This window comes from Calliphora vicina, chromosome 4 (assembly GCF_958450345.1).
Source record: "Calliphora vicina chromosome 4, idCalVici1.1, whole genome shotgun sequence".
Taxonomy (NCBI): domain Eukaryota; kingdom Metazoa; phylum Arthropoda; class Insecta; order Diptera; family Calliphoridae; genus Calliphora; species Calliphora vicina.
The window spans coordinates 103,895,784-103,911,322 of NC_088783.1; the positions used below are offsets into that span (position 1 = coordinate 103,895,784).

A 15,539-nucleotide genomic window follows, 5' to 3' on the forward strand; every position below is an offset into this window, starting at 1 on the left:
TTAAAACAGATTCCTTGACCACTTAAATTAATTTAAATATGTCATTTAATGTTAAACGAGTTGAAAAGTTAAATGACAATGAATTAAACCTATGAAAAAAAAAATAATAGACTTTTGGTAAAAACAAATTTAATGGTGTAGAACAGTACTGACACGGAACCAAACAATTTTAAGTAAATTTTGTAAAATAAAATTTTGTAAAACAAAAGACTTGAAACACGAATTTTATTGTGCAAGATTTTGTTTAAAAGAATTGCTTGCAGTTGTGTCCATGAACATAAAACATAGTGTAATTTGGTAGTTAATATGTGAAACTAATACATTTTAACTGATTTGATTTTGGATTTCTAATTTAGTCTAAATTCTGAGTCTACTCAGCTGGAAATCATAAATTAAAGATAATATCCCAATTGATTAATTAAATACAATTCATCAGGTTGTTATATAACAATGTCAGCATATTTATTTATCGGTGCAAAGTGGTTTACAAGCATTTTATTTTGGAAATAATTCGGTAGCTCGTGAACGATTAGAAATACATTGAAGATACCCATACAAAGTAAATAGTTATTTTCGAATATCTGAAGAACTATAATTGTGACAGCCTTCAAACTTTATACGAATCAATTTCTTTATACGAATCACTTTCTTATGAATTTTAATAAAAATGGGATGTATCTTAAACTCCCATACAAAGTAAATAGTTCTCAAATTTTGCCCGAATCGCATTTTGTTTTATTATTGACTGAAAATGGGCGGTATTTTATTAGTGGGCGTGACACGTCCCATATAATGTAAATTGTTAATTTCAAATATCTAAAGAACTATTTATTATTGTAAAAGTAGTTACGATCGAATTGAGTATCACTTAACGAAGTTTGAATTGGATTAGTGGGCGTGGCATCTCCCATAGAAAGTAATAAGGTAATTTCGAATATATAGAGTACTTTAATTACACAGTCCAACAGCATTTTTGGAACAGACTAGCACGTTATTTTTATTTTATTCGCAAATATAAATGATGTTTAAAAAAAATTCGAACCTCTATAGGCCCGCCATAATTAAAAAACCAAAAAAAGATCGAGCAGAATTAAAAAAATAAATAAATAAACCTAAATATCTCTTGAACTAAAAGAGATCTTAATACATTTAAGATAAGGGACCCCCACTGAAATTTTATGGCAAAAAATTTCGTAGAATATGTTAATCCTTAAATGTCGTTTTTGAAAGGACTTTTTTGATTTTCTCGAAAGAGGGTGACCCCCTCTTTGACCCCTAAAGAGAAGAAATAGAAGGTTAAGATCTTCCACAAAAAGGATCCAAATAAAAATCCACAAGATAATTCTGACAATAAGAATTCTCTAAGATATTAACTTACAACATTTTTTTCAGTTAGTATAATGCTACCTACGATCAAAAAATTAAAACTTTAACCCACTGCACAGTGGTTTCCCTTATATGAACAAGCGGTCAATAATCAATATCTCCAAAACTAAAAAAGCTAGGGTCTTCAAAATTTATCAACTCATAGCATGCCCGAAGAACTTAAAGTTTGCAAATTTTTAAGAAAAAATATTAGCAGCTGTAGCCACAGTAGCCCTTTGATCTTTCAAGGGTTAATTGGCTTTTAGATTTGTTTTATGAATTTTTGAAATAAAATATTTCAGTATGAAAATTCGTTTGTTTTAAAAAATTTTAGTAAATTTTTATTCCATTTGAATTATACACTGAAAGAAAGACTAAATTAAAAAGTTATACAAATTTATATTGCGCGATATTTTTCGGGTATGTTGCATATGCTTATTTTTCGCTTCAGCTGCTTCACCTATTGACACTACTACATGCTTGCTTATCTCAGCTCCATGGATCAGATTTTTATGTACCGAAGCAAAAATAAGACGGCGCACAGATGGATTTTGGTGTCAAAAAGTCAATTTTTCAAACACTTAATTTCAACAATCAAATGATGCAGTTTTGTAGAGAAATGTTTAAAGATGAAATGTACACTTATAGTTTTAAGAAAAAATTTATTTTATTTTTAAAAAAGTCCATGCTAGTAGAGTCCATGCTAGGGTGTTAAGCAAAAATTTACTTATATTTTCACGCAATTCAGTGGTTTATATATGTATAATTTTAACCTTTAACATATTTGAAAAATATAACATTTCCACATCAATGAAGATATGCCCAAATCTATAAGTCTCTAATAATTATTGTATTTTTGATTTTCCATGGAGAAAAAAATGTAGCCCCACTTTCCCCCAAGCTCTTTTTTTAATAAAATGAATTGTTTTCAGAAGTTTTCGGAACTGGATGAAAACTTAAAATTTTTTGTCGAATAATAAACGAAATATCCAAAAAATTCTAATCTATGAATGGGTTTCGTGGGCCGATTTTATTGAAACTAGGCATGAGTTCCTTTTTGGTTTCAATAAATGTATGTACCAAATTTCTAGACTTTTACTTGGATAAAAACAATTTTATGCGAAAAAATCAATTTGGATTGTATGGGCAGTGGGCGTTGGGCGTGGACAAAAACTTTTCTTACAAATAAGCCGAAAAATAAGGGGAATTTGACGATTCAACTACTTATTTTTCTACTGTAAGAAGTCATTATTTTTGTTCGTCATTATTTTTGTTCGCGATGTCCAAAAAGTAATCCTTTATATTTTGGCCAGAAATAAGTTGTTTTGTTAGTAGAGTTATTTATAGAATTTTTATTTACACAAAAAAATAAAAATAAAAAAAATAAGTCGCACACCCGATTCGAACCTGCAACCTCTGCACAGTGGTTTCCCTTATATGAACAAGCGGTCAATAATCCATATCTCCAAAACTAAAAAAGCTAAGGTCTTTAAAATTTGTCACCGCATAGTATGCCCGAAGAAATTAAAGTTTGCAAATTTTTAAGAAAAAATTTTAACAACTGTAACCACAGTAGCCCTTTGATCTTTCAAGAGTTGATTGGCTTTTAGACATGTTTTATGAATTTTTGAAATAAAATATTTCAGTATGAAAATTCGTTTGTTTTAAACAATTTAAGTAAATTTTTATTCCATTTTAATTACTGAATTATATACTGAAAAAAAACTAAATTAAAAAGTTATACAAAGTTATATAATGCAATATGAGGTAAGGTAAAATAAGACATTAATATACATATATCAAATATTAATCAAATTTAAAACTCCTTGACTTAAACTACTTGTTTTCTTTGTTGGTAAGTTTGTCCTCCAGAAATAAATGGATCTGAACTTAAAACACGCTATTTAAAAGTTCTGTATTTGTAGCATTGCACGATATTTTTCGGGGATGTTGCAATCTAAACTGTTTTATATGAATATTTTTCGCTTCAGCTGCTTCCTCCGATAATTCACCTATTGACACTACTACATGTTTGCTTACCTCAGCTCCATGGATCAGATTTTTATGTACCGATGCAAAAGTCAAATTTTCAAACACTTAATTTCAACAATCAAATGATGCAATTTTGTAGATAAATGTTTATAGATGAAATGTACACTTATAGTTTTAAGAAAAAATTTATTTTATTTTTAGAAAATTGAACTAAAGTCCATGCAAGGGTGTTAAGCAAAAATTTACTTATATTTTCAAGCAATTAATTTTTTTATATATGTATAATTTTCCTAATAATACTATTTACCTTTAACATATTTGAAAAATATAACATTTCAACATCAATAAAAAAAAATTATGGGGAAACCATAAACCGTTAAGAAGATATGCCCAAATCTATAAGACTCTAATTATTATTCTATTTTTGATTTTCCATGGAGAAAAAAAAATGTAGCCCCACTTTCCCCCAAGCTCTTTTTTATAAAATGAAAGGTGGGAGTGTCTTGTTTCGATTAAAAAAAAGAATAGTTTTCGGAACAGGATGAAAACTTAAAATTGTCGAATAATAAAAGAAATATCAAAAATATTCTTATCTATGTATGGGTTTCGTGGGCGGTGGGCGTGACCGATTTTATTGAAACTCGACATGCGTTCCTTTTTGGTTTCAATAAATGTATGTACCAAATTTCTAGACTTTTGCTTGGATGTAAACAATTTTATGCGAAAAAATCAATTTGGATTGTATGGGCAGTGGGCGTGGTCGATTTTGATAAAATTTTATTTTTTTCTTAATTTAGTGAATATAATTCTCGGTTCCAAATTTCAATGCTCTACGACCACCCCTTATAATTTTTGCTCAAAAATGTATTGCATTTGGATTGCATGGGCGGTATGCAGTGGGCATGGCCGACTTTAATAAAACTTAGCATACGTTCTTCTTTTGTTTCAGAAAATATATGTACAAAATTTATAGACTTTTACTTGAATAGGAAACATTTTATGCGAACAAATCTATTTGGATTGTATGGGCAGTGGGCGTTGGGCGTGGTCGATTTTGATAAAATTTTATTTGTTTCTTAGTTTGGTCCATATAATTATCTGTGCCAAATTTCAGAGCTCTACAACCACTCCTTATAATTTTTGCAAAAAAATGTATGAAGCCATCCCTCTGTGGGGCGGGTTAGTATATTTCAGATTACACGCCCATCCGCAAATTTCCGCAACTAACTTCAGCTTTTTTATTATCTTAAGAATCAGATAAATACAATGAAAAAGAAACCTATGGGGGAATTTTGGGGGAACACAACTAAAACTTTAAGTAAACATAATGAAGTTTTACAAAAAAGTAACAAACATATAGGTTAACTAAAACATTAATTTCACAAGAATTACAACACAAGTTAGTTTTTATTATTTTCTAAAGATAAAATAAATACCTTTAACTTCAAAATCCATTGAAAATAATTTAATTTTGTAGACTACAGCAATTGCAAGACCGTTTTGAAGTGCACTTTTGCTTTGAATTATTCTTCCAGCGTTCAGCTGCGCTTTGCAAATGAATATTTGCTCATGCTTTCAATTTTATTTTTAAAAAGTCCCGTTTGATTTCCAGTAAAAACCGGTTTGCCATTAAAAAGATTGGATATTTAAGAGATAATTTTTTTGTATTTTGTCTAAATATTTTGTGATCGTTTTATTTATTTTTGGCCTATGGGCGGAACCACTGTGCACTGTAAAAAAAGTCAGACCAGCTGGACTATAAGTTTATTCTACAAAAATGATCTACTCAACATGCCCTTTCAGAATTATAGGGTCCCTAGTATGTTCCAAAAATGCTGTTGGACAGTGTTATTAAACTTCGTATGAATAAATTTATTATCGCTGTAAGGAGTTTAGCTAAAAATTTTCTGAATCGGAACAGTATGTGTGTCACCTCCCATACAAAATACAGTCAATTTTGAATATCTGGATAACTAAAATTTGCGAGATTCTTCAAACATTGTCGGAAATTTTACGTAATTCGACTGAAAATGTATGGGTTATTATTAGTGGACATGGAACCTCACATACCTTATAATTAGATGTTATCAAATATCAGGTAAACTGTATTAGCGAAATCCGCAAATCTTTTAAGGATTTATTTCGTTAACATGGTACGTAGTAGGCTGAAAATGTGACGGTTTTTGTGAAAGTCTTAAAGCTTATTACGGATATATTCTTAGCTAAATAGCTAAAACTAGGAGAGATCGTAACAGTAGATGTAGGACCTCCATTACAAAGAAAATTGCATTTTCGACAGTCTTTTCGTTTTGTCTGAAATGTTTACGGTTGAAATTGAGCGGGATCGGCTTAGTGGGAATGACTCCTCTCATATAAAGAAAATAGTAATAATTGAATATCTTAAACATCGTAGCAATGCACAATGGGCAGAATCAAAATTTTTGGGAAATAAATATGACATTTCTAAACGGGACGTAGCCAAGGATTCGAGTTTAAGTTATTAAATTGGACCCTACAAATGCTCAAGGGGCGCCGCTATGGGTGCTCCAAGAAGGGTTTCTTCGACATGCAAAATTTTTAAACACGTGCAATGTTTTTGTTTCCCATCCGATTTTAAAGATTTTTATATTTTTGTAAAGCGCTCGACTAGGTGATATTATCTGTTAAAACTTCCTAGTTATAGGCATTTCAAAATTGAAATTAGGCCGTACTTTTGGACCGAATTTAGACAACTAAGTTACCAATAATATACAAGATATTTCAGAGCAATGTCAATTATGGATCCAAAAATAAACTATTTTCAATATATAAAAAATTAAAAAAATAGTAGATTTTTGCTATTTTTGGGCGAAAAGGTGTTTTAACTCTTTTTATACTCTACACCTTCGTGAGAAGGGTTATTCCGTTTATAATTTTCACAATATAATTTTCCAATCATATAAAGTATATATATTCTGGATCCTTATAGATAGCGGAGTCGATTAAGTCATGTCCGTTTGTCTGTCTGTTGAAATCAACTTTCCGAAGCCCCCAAATAACGATTCAAACATCAATATCTCCGGAATTCTTCCAGATCGGTTGCTATTTAAAATCGGTCCACAACCTAGATTTTTGACCTATTTTTGACCTATATTTGGATTACTAAGTTATTAATATAGACAATATGAACATCTAATGATAGATACTTCAAAGACCTTTGCAACGACGTATATAAGACCATAGTACAGTGGACCTACAATGGGTCAAAATAGAAACATTTTTCACAAAAATGTTTTTTTTTTAAATTTTAAAAAAAATTAAAATAGCAACTCGAAAAAAAATGTTCAACAAAATGGAAAAAACAACTTTGGAAAAAAAAATAAATTTAGTTTACCTAAAAATATTTAAAATTTGTATTTTAAAGTATAATTTGGTGAAGTTTATATAAGACCGCCGAATTTAGCTCTCTTACTTTTTTTTGTTAAATCTTTCTTTAAGAGCATATAATAATTTTATGTTTTTCTCTAAGGTATCTTTACGGAAAATATTCTGGTATAAAAACCATTTCCTATTTTTCGAATATCACATGTTCTAAAATCCAAAAGCTGGAATCAAAAAACAGAAAGCAGCTTTAGAAACCTTGATGTTTTCCCTATTTAAAACCAAAGTATTTTCCCAGCCTGAAAAGAAATGTCGACCCCATGGGCCAAATTGTAAAAAATATTGCGAGTTTCCCATAAATTTTTGACAAGTTTTTTACATTTTGTTATTAAGATTGACAAATTTAAAAAACGTTGAAAATTTCATTGTGTTTTTTTTTAATAAATACAAATTTTATTACATATTTATTGAGTTTCTAAATCTAAAATTTGTATACAAATTTTAATACACAGAGAAAACAGATTCGTGATAGCAACCGAATTTGTTGCCAATCGAATGATTCTACCTTAGTAACCGAATTTTACAATTGTGGCTACAATATTTTAGAAGGGGTAACAAAAGTTTGGTTGCTTCAACCGAAATTCTTCTTTATCAACTGATTTTCTGTTGATAGAATCGAAAAATTCTATATGTGCAACCGAATCATTCGATTGGCAACAAATTCGGTTGCTATCACGAATCTGTTTTCTCTGTGTAGGAATGCAAATACTAGGAACAATTTGTTCCACATTTAAACAAATCTTTATTAAAATTTTGATACAAAGTTTTGATTCTACCCCACTGTGCAATTGGCGATACTGCAATGTAATGTGTTCGCAGAAATTCTTATCAAATTCTAAGAGCGATAGAAACTTTTGGAATATTTGTTTGCCTAAGCCCCAATGTCAAGCAACATCAGATTCAACCCAAGACAATCAAAAATCACCAAACCTAAAAATTCAATATAAATTATTTTAAACCTCACAGAATCATTTATCATATTTTGTGTCTATTAAACCATATTTTATCTCTATTAAAAAACGATTTAAAATACATTTCTTTGTTAAAACAAATAAAATTCGGTGGTAAAGTTTACAAAGGCCACAAAACAACTGATAGAAATGAAAGACTTTATCTAAGCATTAAAACATCTTACATATATGTATCTTATGTATATTCAGCTATAACTAAAAACTAACTTTTCAAAACATATGATAAATGATAAATTTTCGTTTTAAAAAAAACGTAAGAAATTAAGCGCCATATAATTGTTGTAACAATACGGAAAAGTTTTGAACTAATTTTTAATACTTAAATATAATTTAATTACTCACAAAATTGCTGCTACATGTTTTTAGCTTGTCAACGAGGTCATAAAATAAATTTAATTTTAATTTGATGGTTTTTAGATAGAAAACGTTATTATTCTATTATTTTTTTTCTCTCATAAAGATTTTATGGATTTTTATTCTGCATTTCTTATGAGTTAAGCGTTGAAATTGCTGTAAATAAAAATAATTATATTGGAGAAAGCCTATATGGAGAAAAAGTGAAACATGATTGCTGTTGATACTTTTCTATTTCTACTCATAAAATTGGTTTCATATCAACAAGTTTGTGTTTAAAATCTTTTGTTTTATTTCATTCATTTCAAAGGAAAGTGTGCTAGAATTACTTTGTCGTTTTGAATCTTTTGTCTGGCAAAATGTATAGCTGTCAGTTGTAGGATTAGAGATATACAAGTACAAGTTATTTTTTATTGCTAAGCTAAGCAGTAATATTAATTTATTACTCAGAATGTAACGTGCTGAAGTTTTTATAGGAATTACAAAAGATATTTAATTAAGCTGTGCTATATTGTTTGATAAACTTGGAATATCAGAAATCCAATCGAAAATTGCTCAGTTTCCCAGCAACTTTTCGAGTAGAAAATTGCTCAGTATCTGAGTAGGGTTTTCTACAGAAAATTGCTGAATTCTACAGAAAAAACTGAGCAACATTTCCTACAGAAAATTTCTCAGTTTCTGAATAAATTTTCTTTAAAAACTTGCTAAGGTTCTAAACAACATTTCTTAGAAAAAATTGTTCAGTTTCTATGCAACTTTTGCTATAGAAAATTATTCAGATTCTGAGAAGCTTTTTCTTTAGAATATTTCTCAGTTTCTAAGCAACTTTTCCCATAGAAAATTGCTCGGTTTCTGAGCAACATTTCCCATAGAAAATAGCTCAGTTTCTGAGCAACTTTTTCTACAGAAAATTGCTCTGTTTCTGAGCAACTTTTCTTACAGAGAATTGCTTAGTTTCTGAGCAACTTTTCCCATAGAAAATTGCACGGTTTCTGAGTAACTTTTCCCAAAGAAAATTCCTTAGTTTCTAAGCAAATTTTCCTATGGAAAAATGCTGAGTTTCTGCGCAACTTTTCCTACAAAAAATTACTAAGTTTCAGGCAACTTTTCCTAAAAAAAATTGCTTTTCTGAACAACATTTCCTAGAGAAAATTTTTAAGTTTCTATGCAACTTCTTCTTCTATGCTATGGAAAATTATTCAGATTCTGAGCAACTTTTTCTTTAGAACATTGCTCAGTTTCTGAACAACTTTTCCTACAGAATATTGCTAAGTTTCTAAGCAACTTTTCCTAAAGAAGATTTAAAATTATTCAGATTCTGAGCTACTTTTCTTTAGAAAATTGCTGAGTTTCTTGAAAAATATTTTTTAAAGAAATTGCTCAGTTTCTGAACAACTTTTTCTACAGCAAATTGTTCAGATATAGAAAATTGCTCAGTTTCTGAGCAACTTTCCTCTAGCAAATTGCTCAGCTTCTGACCAACTTTTCATACAGAAAATTTCTCAGTTTCTAAGCAACTTTTCCAGTTTCTAAACAACTGGAGAAAATTGTTTGTTTTCTGAGCAACTTTTCCTATGGAATATTGCTGAGTTTCGGAGCTACTTTTTATACAGAAAATAGCTCAGTTTTTGATCAGCGTTTTCTACAGAAAATTGATGAGTTTCTGAGCAACTTTTCCTATGGAATATTTCTCAGTTTCTAAACAAATTTTCGTACAGCAAATTGCTGAGTTCATGACCAACTTTTTATACTGAGAATTGCTCAGTTACTCAACAAATTTTCCTATACAAAACTGGTCAGTCTCTGAACAATTTATCCTATAGAAAATTGCTCAGTTTCTGAGCAACTTATCCCATAGAAAATTTATCAGTCTCTAAACTGCTTTTCATATAGAAAATTGCTGAGTTTCTGAGCAACTTTTCCTACAGAATATTGCTCATTTTCTGAGCAACTTTTCCTACAGAATATTGCTCATTTTCTGAGCAACTTTTCATACTGACAATTTCTCAGTTTCTAAATAACTTTTCTTACTGAAAATTGCTCAGTTTCTGAAACACTTTTCATACAGAAAATTGCTCAGTTTCTGAGCAACTTTCCTATAGAAAATTGATCAGTTTTTGACCAACTTTTTCCATAGAAAATTGGTCAGACTCTAAACTGATTTTCATAAAGAAAATTGCCCAGTTTCTGAGCAACTTTTCCCATAGAAAATTGAATAGTTTCTGATCAACTTTCCTACAAAAAATTGCAAAATTTCTGAACAACTTTTCCTATAGAAAACTATTTAGACTCTGAGCAAGTTTTTTCATACAAATTTGCTCAGATTCTGATTCTCTTTCCTATAGCAAATTGCTCAGGTTCATGCAATTGTTTAGATAAAGAGCAACTTTTCTTACAGACTATTTCTCAGATAGCGAAAAATCTTTCCTATAGAAAATTGGTTAGTTTCTGAGCAATATGTCCTATAGAAACAATCGTTAGGTTCCAAGCAATTTTTGATTATGGACTATAGATATAAACCGTATAGATTTCGTTGACTTTTTATTTGTGTTTATTTTCTTAAGCTTCGTTTTAATAACCACTTGCCCCTTTAATGTTTTTTGTCTTTATATTTAAATGATTAATTACAGCTCCGCTTAACTGTTTTTTTCACAGTTTTTAGTAAGTTTTTATCACAAAATGAGTTGATTTAATCAAATTAGTTGCGTTCGCAGAAAACACTCGTAACTAATCTCAACCTAATTGTATAAATTAACACGTGGAACTAATACAAAACAAATCAAAACATTTAAAAATTTAACAGGCTGTGAAACAAAAAAAAAACTATGTTACATAAGTTAACAAAAATTTAATTAAATACAGCTTCATTTAATAAAACCGTCAAAGAAATTCAAACTATTATTATGATTCATAGACACAATATAAAAAAAATATTTGCCTGAAAGCAAAAAATAGGGCTTGTGTCTCAAGTTTTTAGTTTTTTTGCACAAAAATCCATATGTAAACATTGTGGGGTAGGTTAGTGATAACAGCTGGACAGAAAAATATGTATTGATGTCGCCAGTGTTTATCTATAAACATTTGTTTTATTCAAAATATGTAACGTAATAATTATGCAAATTAATTTGTTGTTTTCTTTTTTATCTAGTCTTCTATCATTATAACTTTGTTTTGCAAAATTTAAACAAATATCAAAAGTCCAACAGCCTTTAGTTAGTTTAAGTAGTGGAAAGATTGTAAAATTTATAAAATCGGTTTGTTATTATGGCATATAAACATACTTAGTTTTTGTAGAAATTCACACTAAATTGTGTTAATCAAATAAACTAATTTGTGGTACCAAATCATACTCGTACTTTTATTGATTGTACTAAATAGTACTTCATAAATAAATGCAAATATTGTGCAATATTGGTCAAGTAAGTTTTATAATATACGGTTTTTCAATGTTATTTTACTTTGGTTATTACATTTTTTAAGGTTTTTTTAGATTAAAATATCAAATCTAAAGTTACGGACAATCAAGTACATTTTCTCTAGATTTCAAAAAGATGTTATATGAAATTGAGCTTGTTGAAAATTCCTATAGAAAATTGATTAAATTGTGTGAAACTTTTCTTTATCAGATTCTTAGCAATTTTTCTAATAGAAAATTGTTAAGATTCTTAGCAATTTTTCTTATAGAAAATTGTTTAGATTCTTAGCAATTTTTCTAATTGTTCAGATTCTGAGCAATTTTTTCTATAGAAAATTTTTCAGATTCTGAGCAATTTTTTCTATAGAAAATTGTTCAGATTCTGAGCAATTTTTTCTATAGAAAATTGTTCAGATTCTGAGCAATTTTCTCTATAGAAAATTGTTCAGATTCTGAGCAATTTTTTCTATAGAAAATAGTCAGATTCTGAGCAATTTTTTCTATAGAAAATTGTTCAGATTCTGAGCAATTTTTTCTATAGAAAATTGTTCAGATTCTGAGCAATTTTTTCTATAGAAAATTGTTCAGATTCTGAGCAATTTTTTCTATAGAAAATTGTTCAGATTCTGAGCAATTTTTTCTATAGAAAATTGTTCAGATTCTGAGCAATTTTTTCTATAGAAAATTGTTCAGATTCTGAGCAATTTTTTCTATAGAAAATTGTTCAGATTCTGAGCAATTTTTTCTATAGAAAATTGTTCAGATTCTGAGCAATTTTTTCTATAGAAAATTGTTCAGATTCTGAGCAATTTTTTCTATAGAAAATTGTTCAGATTCTGAGCAATTTTTTCTATAGAAAATTGTTCAGATTCTGAGCAATTTTTTCTATAGAAAATTGTTCAGATTCTGAGCAATTTTTTCTATAGAAAATTGTTCAGATTCTGAGCAATTTTTTCTATAGAAAATTGTTCAGATTCTGAGCAATTTTTTCTATAGAAAATTGTTCAGATTCTGAGCAGTTTTTTTCTATAGAAAATGGTTCAGATTCTGAGCAGTTTTTTTCTATAGGAAATGGTTCAGATTCTGAGCAGTTTTTTTCTATAGAAAATGGTTCAGATTCTGAGCTATTTTTTCTATAGAAAATTGTTCAGATTCTGGGCTATTTTTCCTATAGAAAATTGTTCAGATTCTGGGCTATTTTTCCTATAGAAAATTGTTCAGATTCTGGGCTATTTTTCCTATAGAAAATTGTTCAGATTCTGAGCTATTTTTCCTATAGAAAATTATTCAGATTATGAGCTATTTTTCCTATAGAAAATTGTTCAGATTCTGAGCTATTTTTCCTATAGAAAATTGTTCAGATTCTGAGCTATTTTTCCTATAGAAAATTGTTCAGATTCTGAGCTATTTTTCCTATAGAAAATTGTTCAGATTCTGAGCTATTTTTCCTATAGAAAATTGTTCAGATTCTGAGCTATTTTTCTTATAGAAAATTGTTCAGATTCTGAGCAATTTTTCTTATACAAAATTGTTCAGATTTTGAGCAATTTTTCTTATAGAAAATTGTTCAGATTCTGAGCAATTTTTCTTATAGAAAATTGTTCAGATTCTGAGCAATTTTTCTTATAGAAAATTTTTCAGAGTCTGAGCAATTTTTTCTATTGAAAACTGTCCAGATTCTAAGCAATTTTTTCTAAAGAAAATTGTTCAGATTCTGAGCAATTTTTTCTAAAGAAAATTGTTCAGATTCTGGGCAATTTTTTCTAAAGAAAATTGTTCAGATTCTGGGCAATTTTTTCTAAAGAAAATTGTTCAGATTCTGAGCAATTTTTTCTATAGAAAATTGTTCAGATTCTGAGCAATTTTTTCTATAGAAAATTGTTCAGATTCTGAGCAATTTTTTCTATAGAAAATTGTTCAGATTCTGAGCAATTTTTTCTATAGAAAATTGTTCAGATTCTGAGCAATTTTTTCTATAGAAAATTGTTCAGATTCTGAGCAATTTTTTCTATAGAAAATTGTTCAGATTCTGAGCAATTTTTTCTATAGAAAATTGTTCAGATTCTGAGCAATTTTTTCTATAGAAAATTGTTCAGATTCTGAGCAATTTTTTCTATAGAAAATTGTTCAGATTCTGAGCAATTTTTTCTATAGAAAATTGTTCAGATTCTGAGCAATTTTTCTTATAGAAAATTGTTCAGATTCTGAGCAATTTTTCTTATAGAAAATTGTTCAGATTCTGAGCAATTTTTCTTATAGAAAATTGTTCAGATTCTGAGCAATTTTTCTTATAGAAAATTGTTCAGATTCTGAGCAATTTTTCTTATAGAAAATTGTTCAGATTCTGAGCAATTTTTCTTATAGAAAATTGTTCAGATTCTGAGCAATTTTTCTTATAGAAAATTGTTCAGATTCTGAGCAATTTTTCTTATAGAAAATTGTTCAGATTCTGAGCAATTTTTCTTATAGAAAATTGTTCAGATTCTGAGCAATTTTTCTTATAGAAAATTGTTCAGATTCTGAGCAATTTTTCTTATAGAAAATTGTTCTGGGCAATTTTTTCTATAGAAAATTGTTCAGATTCTGTGCAATTTATTCTATAGAAAATTGTTCAGATTCTGGGCAATTTTTTCTATAGAAAATTGTTCAGATTCTGTGCAATTTATTCTATAGAAAATTGTTCAGATTCTGTGCAATTTATTCTATAGAAAATTGTTTAGATTCTGGGCAATTTTTTCTATAGAAAATTGTTCAGATTCTGAGCAATTTTTTCTATAGAAAATTGTTCAGATTCTGGGCAATTTTTTCTATAGAAAATTGTTCAGATTCAGCAATTTTTCTTATAGGAATTCTTCAGATTCTGAGCAATTTTGCTTATAGGAATTCTTCTGATTCTGAGCAATTTTTCTTATAGAACATAGTTCAGATGCTGAGTAATTTTTCTTGTAGAAAATTGTTCAGATGCTGAGTAATTTTTTCTATAGAAAATTGTTCAGATTCTAAGCAATTTCCAAGTTTTGCATGACATTTATTGTTATTCGGGGCAGAACATTTTTCTTGTTCCGAGCAAACATTTCTGCAATAATATTTAAAAACTATACAGGCATTTAAGTGATGCAACCTGTTGTGATTTCTGTATGACTAATTTATTGCCAACAAAATTATTAAATAGAAATACAAAATTAAAAGAAACATGCACTGGGAGTGGAAATATTTAGTGCGACACAAATTTGTAAATCTCCTTAATCAAGGCTTCACGCAATCGACCTAAATTATACAAAAAATATTTATCATAAAACTGCAAAGTTTTATTTTGCAAATCAGTTCCTCTATAAGTGTGTTAAAAAGAGGGCATAATCTTGTTGCTGTTTTTTCTGATTTCTTCTCTCCCCTTACTCACCTATACTTCCAATCCATTTTACTTTTATGCAAATACAACGACAGCAATGGAACATCGGATATTTCCGTTTCATGGCCACCAGCCTCCAACAGTAAAATCTTCCAATGTGGCACCTCTGAAAGACGCGAGGCCAACACTGTACCCGCTGAACCGCCTCCAATTATAATAAAATCATAAGCACGCTCAATTTCTTGTACATTAAAGGGACGATTTTCGGGATCAAATAAATCATAATTATAATAAGCTATAGCGGCTACTAGAAAGGGTATTATGGTGAGTTTGCCCACACCAATAATTGTGGTGGCCACTTTAATGGCCGCCGCTATGGCAAGACCTAATTTTGAGGCTCCTATGGCGGCTATGCCGGCTGTAGCGGCCGCTGTTGAAGCCGAGCTAGCTTTGAAGAGCAGGCCGCCCACAGAGGCGGCTGCAACGCCCAAAGCGGGTACAACTACCATGATGTTTTAAGCAAAATTTTTACTAATTTTTGTTATTTATCTTTTTAATTGTTATTTTTTTTTCAATAAATTCTTTTAATTTCTTTTTTTTTTTTGTTATCAATTAATTTTCACTTTTGTTTTGCTTTATTTGCCTTGACTTTTTTTTTCCTTTCAATATATTA

At 29.2% G+C, this 15,539-nt stretch overlaps 2 protein-coding genes across 3 annotated transcripts in view; one reads left to right on the plus strand and one right to left on the minus strand.

Moving 5' to 3' along the window:
- Nucleotides 1-15,409, minus strand: part of LOC135959023 (glucose dehydrogenase [FAD, quinone]) — a 42,405-nt gene extending 26,996 nt beyond the window's left edge. Inside the window, exon 1 of the mRNA XM_065510007.1 lies at nt 14,918-15,409. Within this exon, the coding sequence (XP_065366079.1) occupies nt 14,918-15,375 (458 nt within the window). The 5' untranslated portion in view covers nt 15,376-15,409. The remainder of the gene's footprint in view (nt 1-14,917) is intronic.
- Nucleotides 1-15,539, plus strand: part of Flo2 (flotillin-2) — a 503,689-nt gene that overhangs the window by 289,966 nt on the left and 198,184 nt on the right. The gene's annotated exons all lie outside the window — the stretch shown is intronic.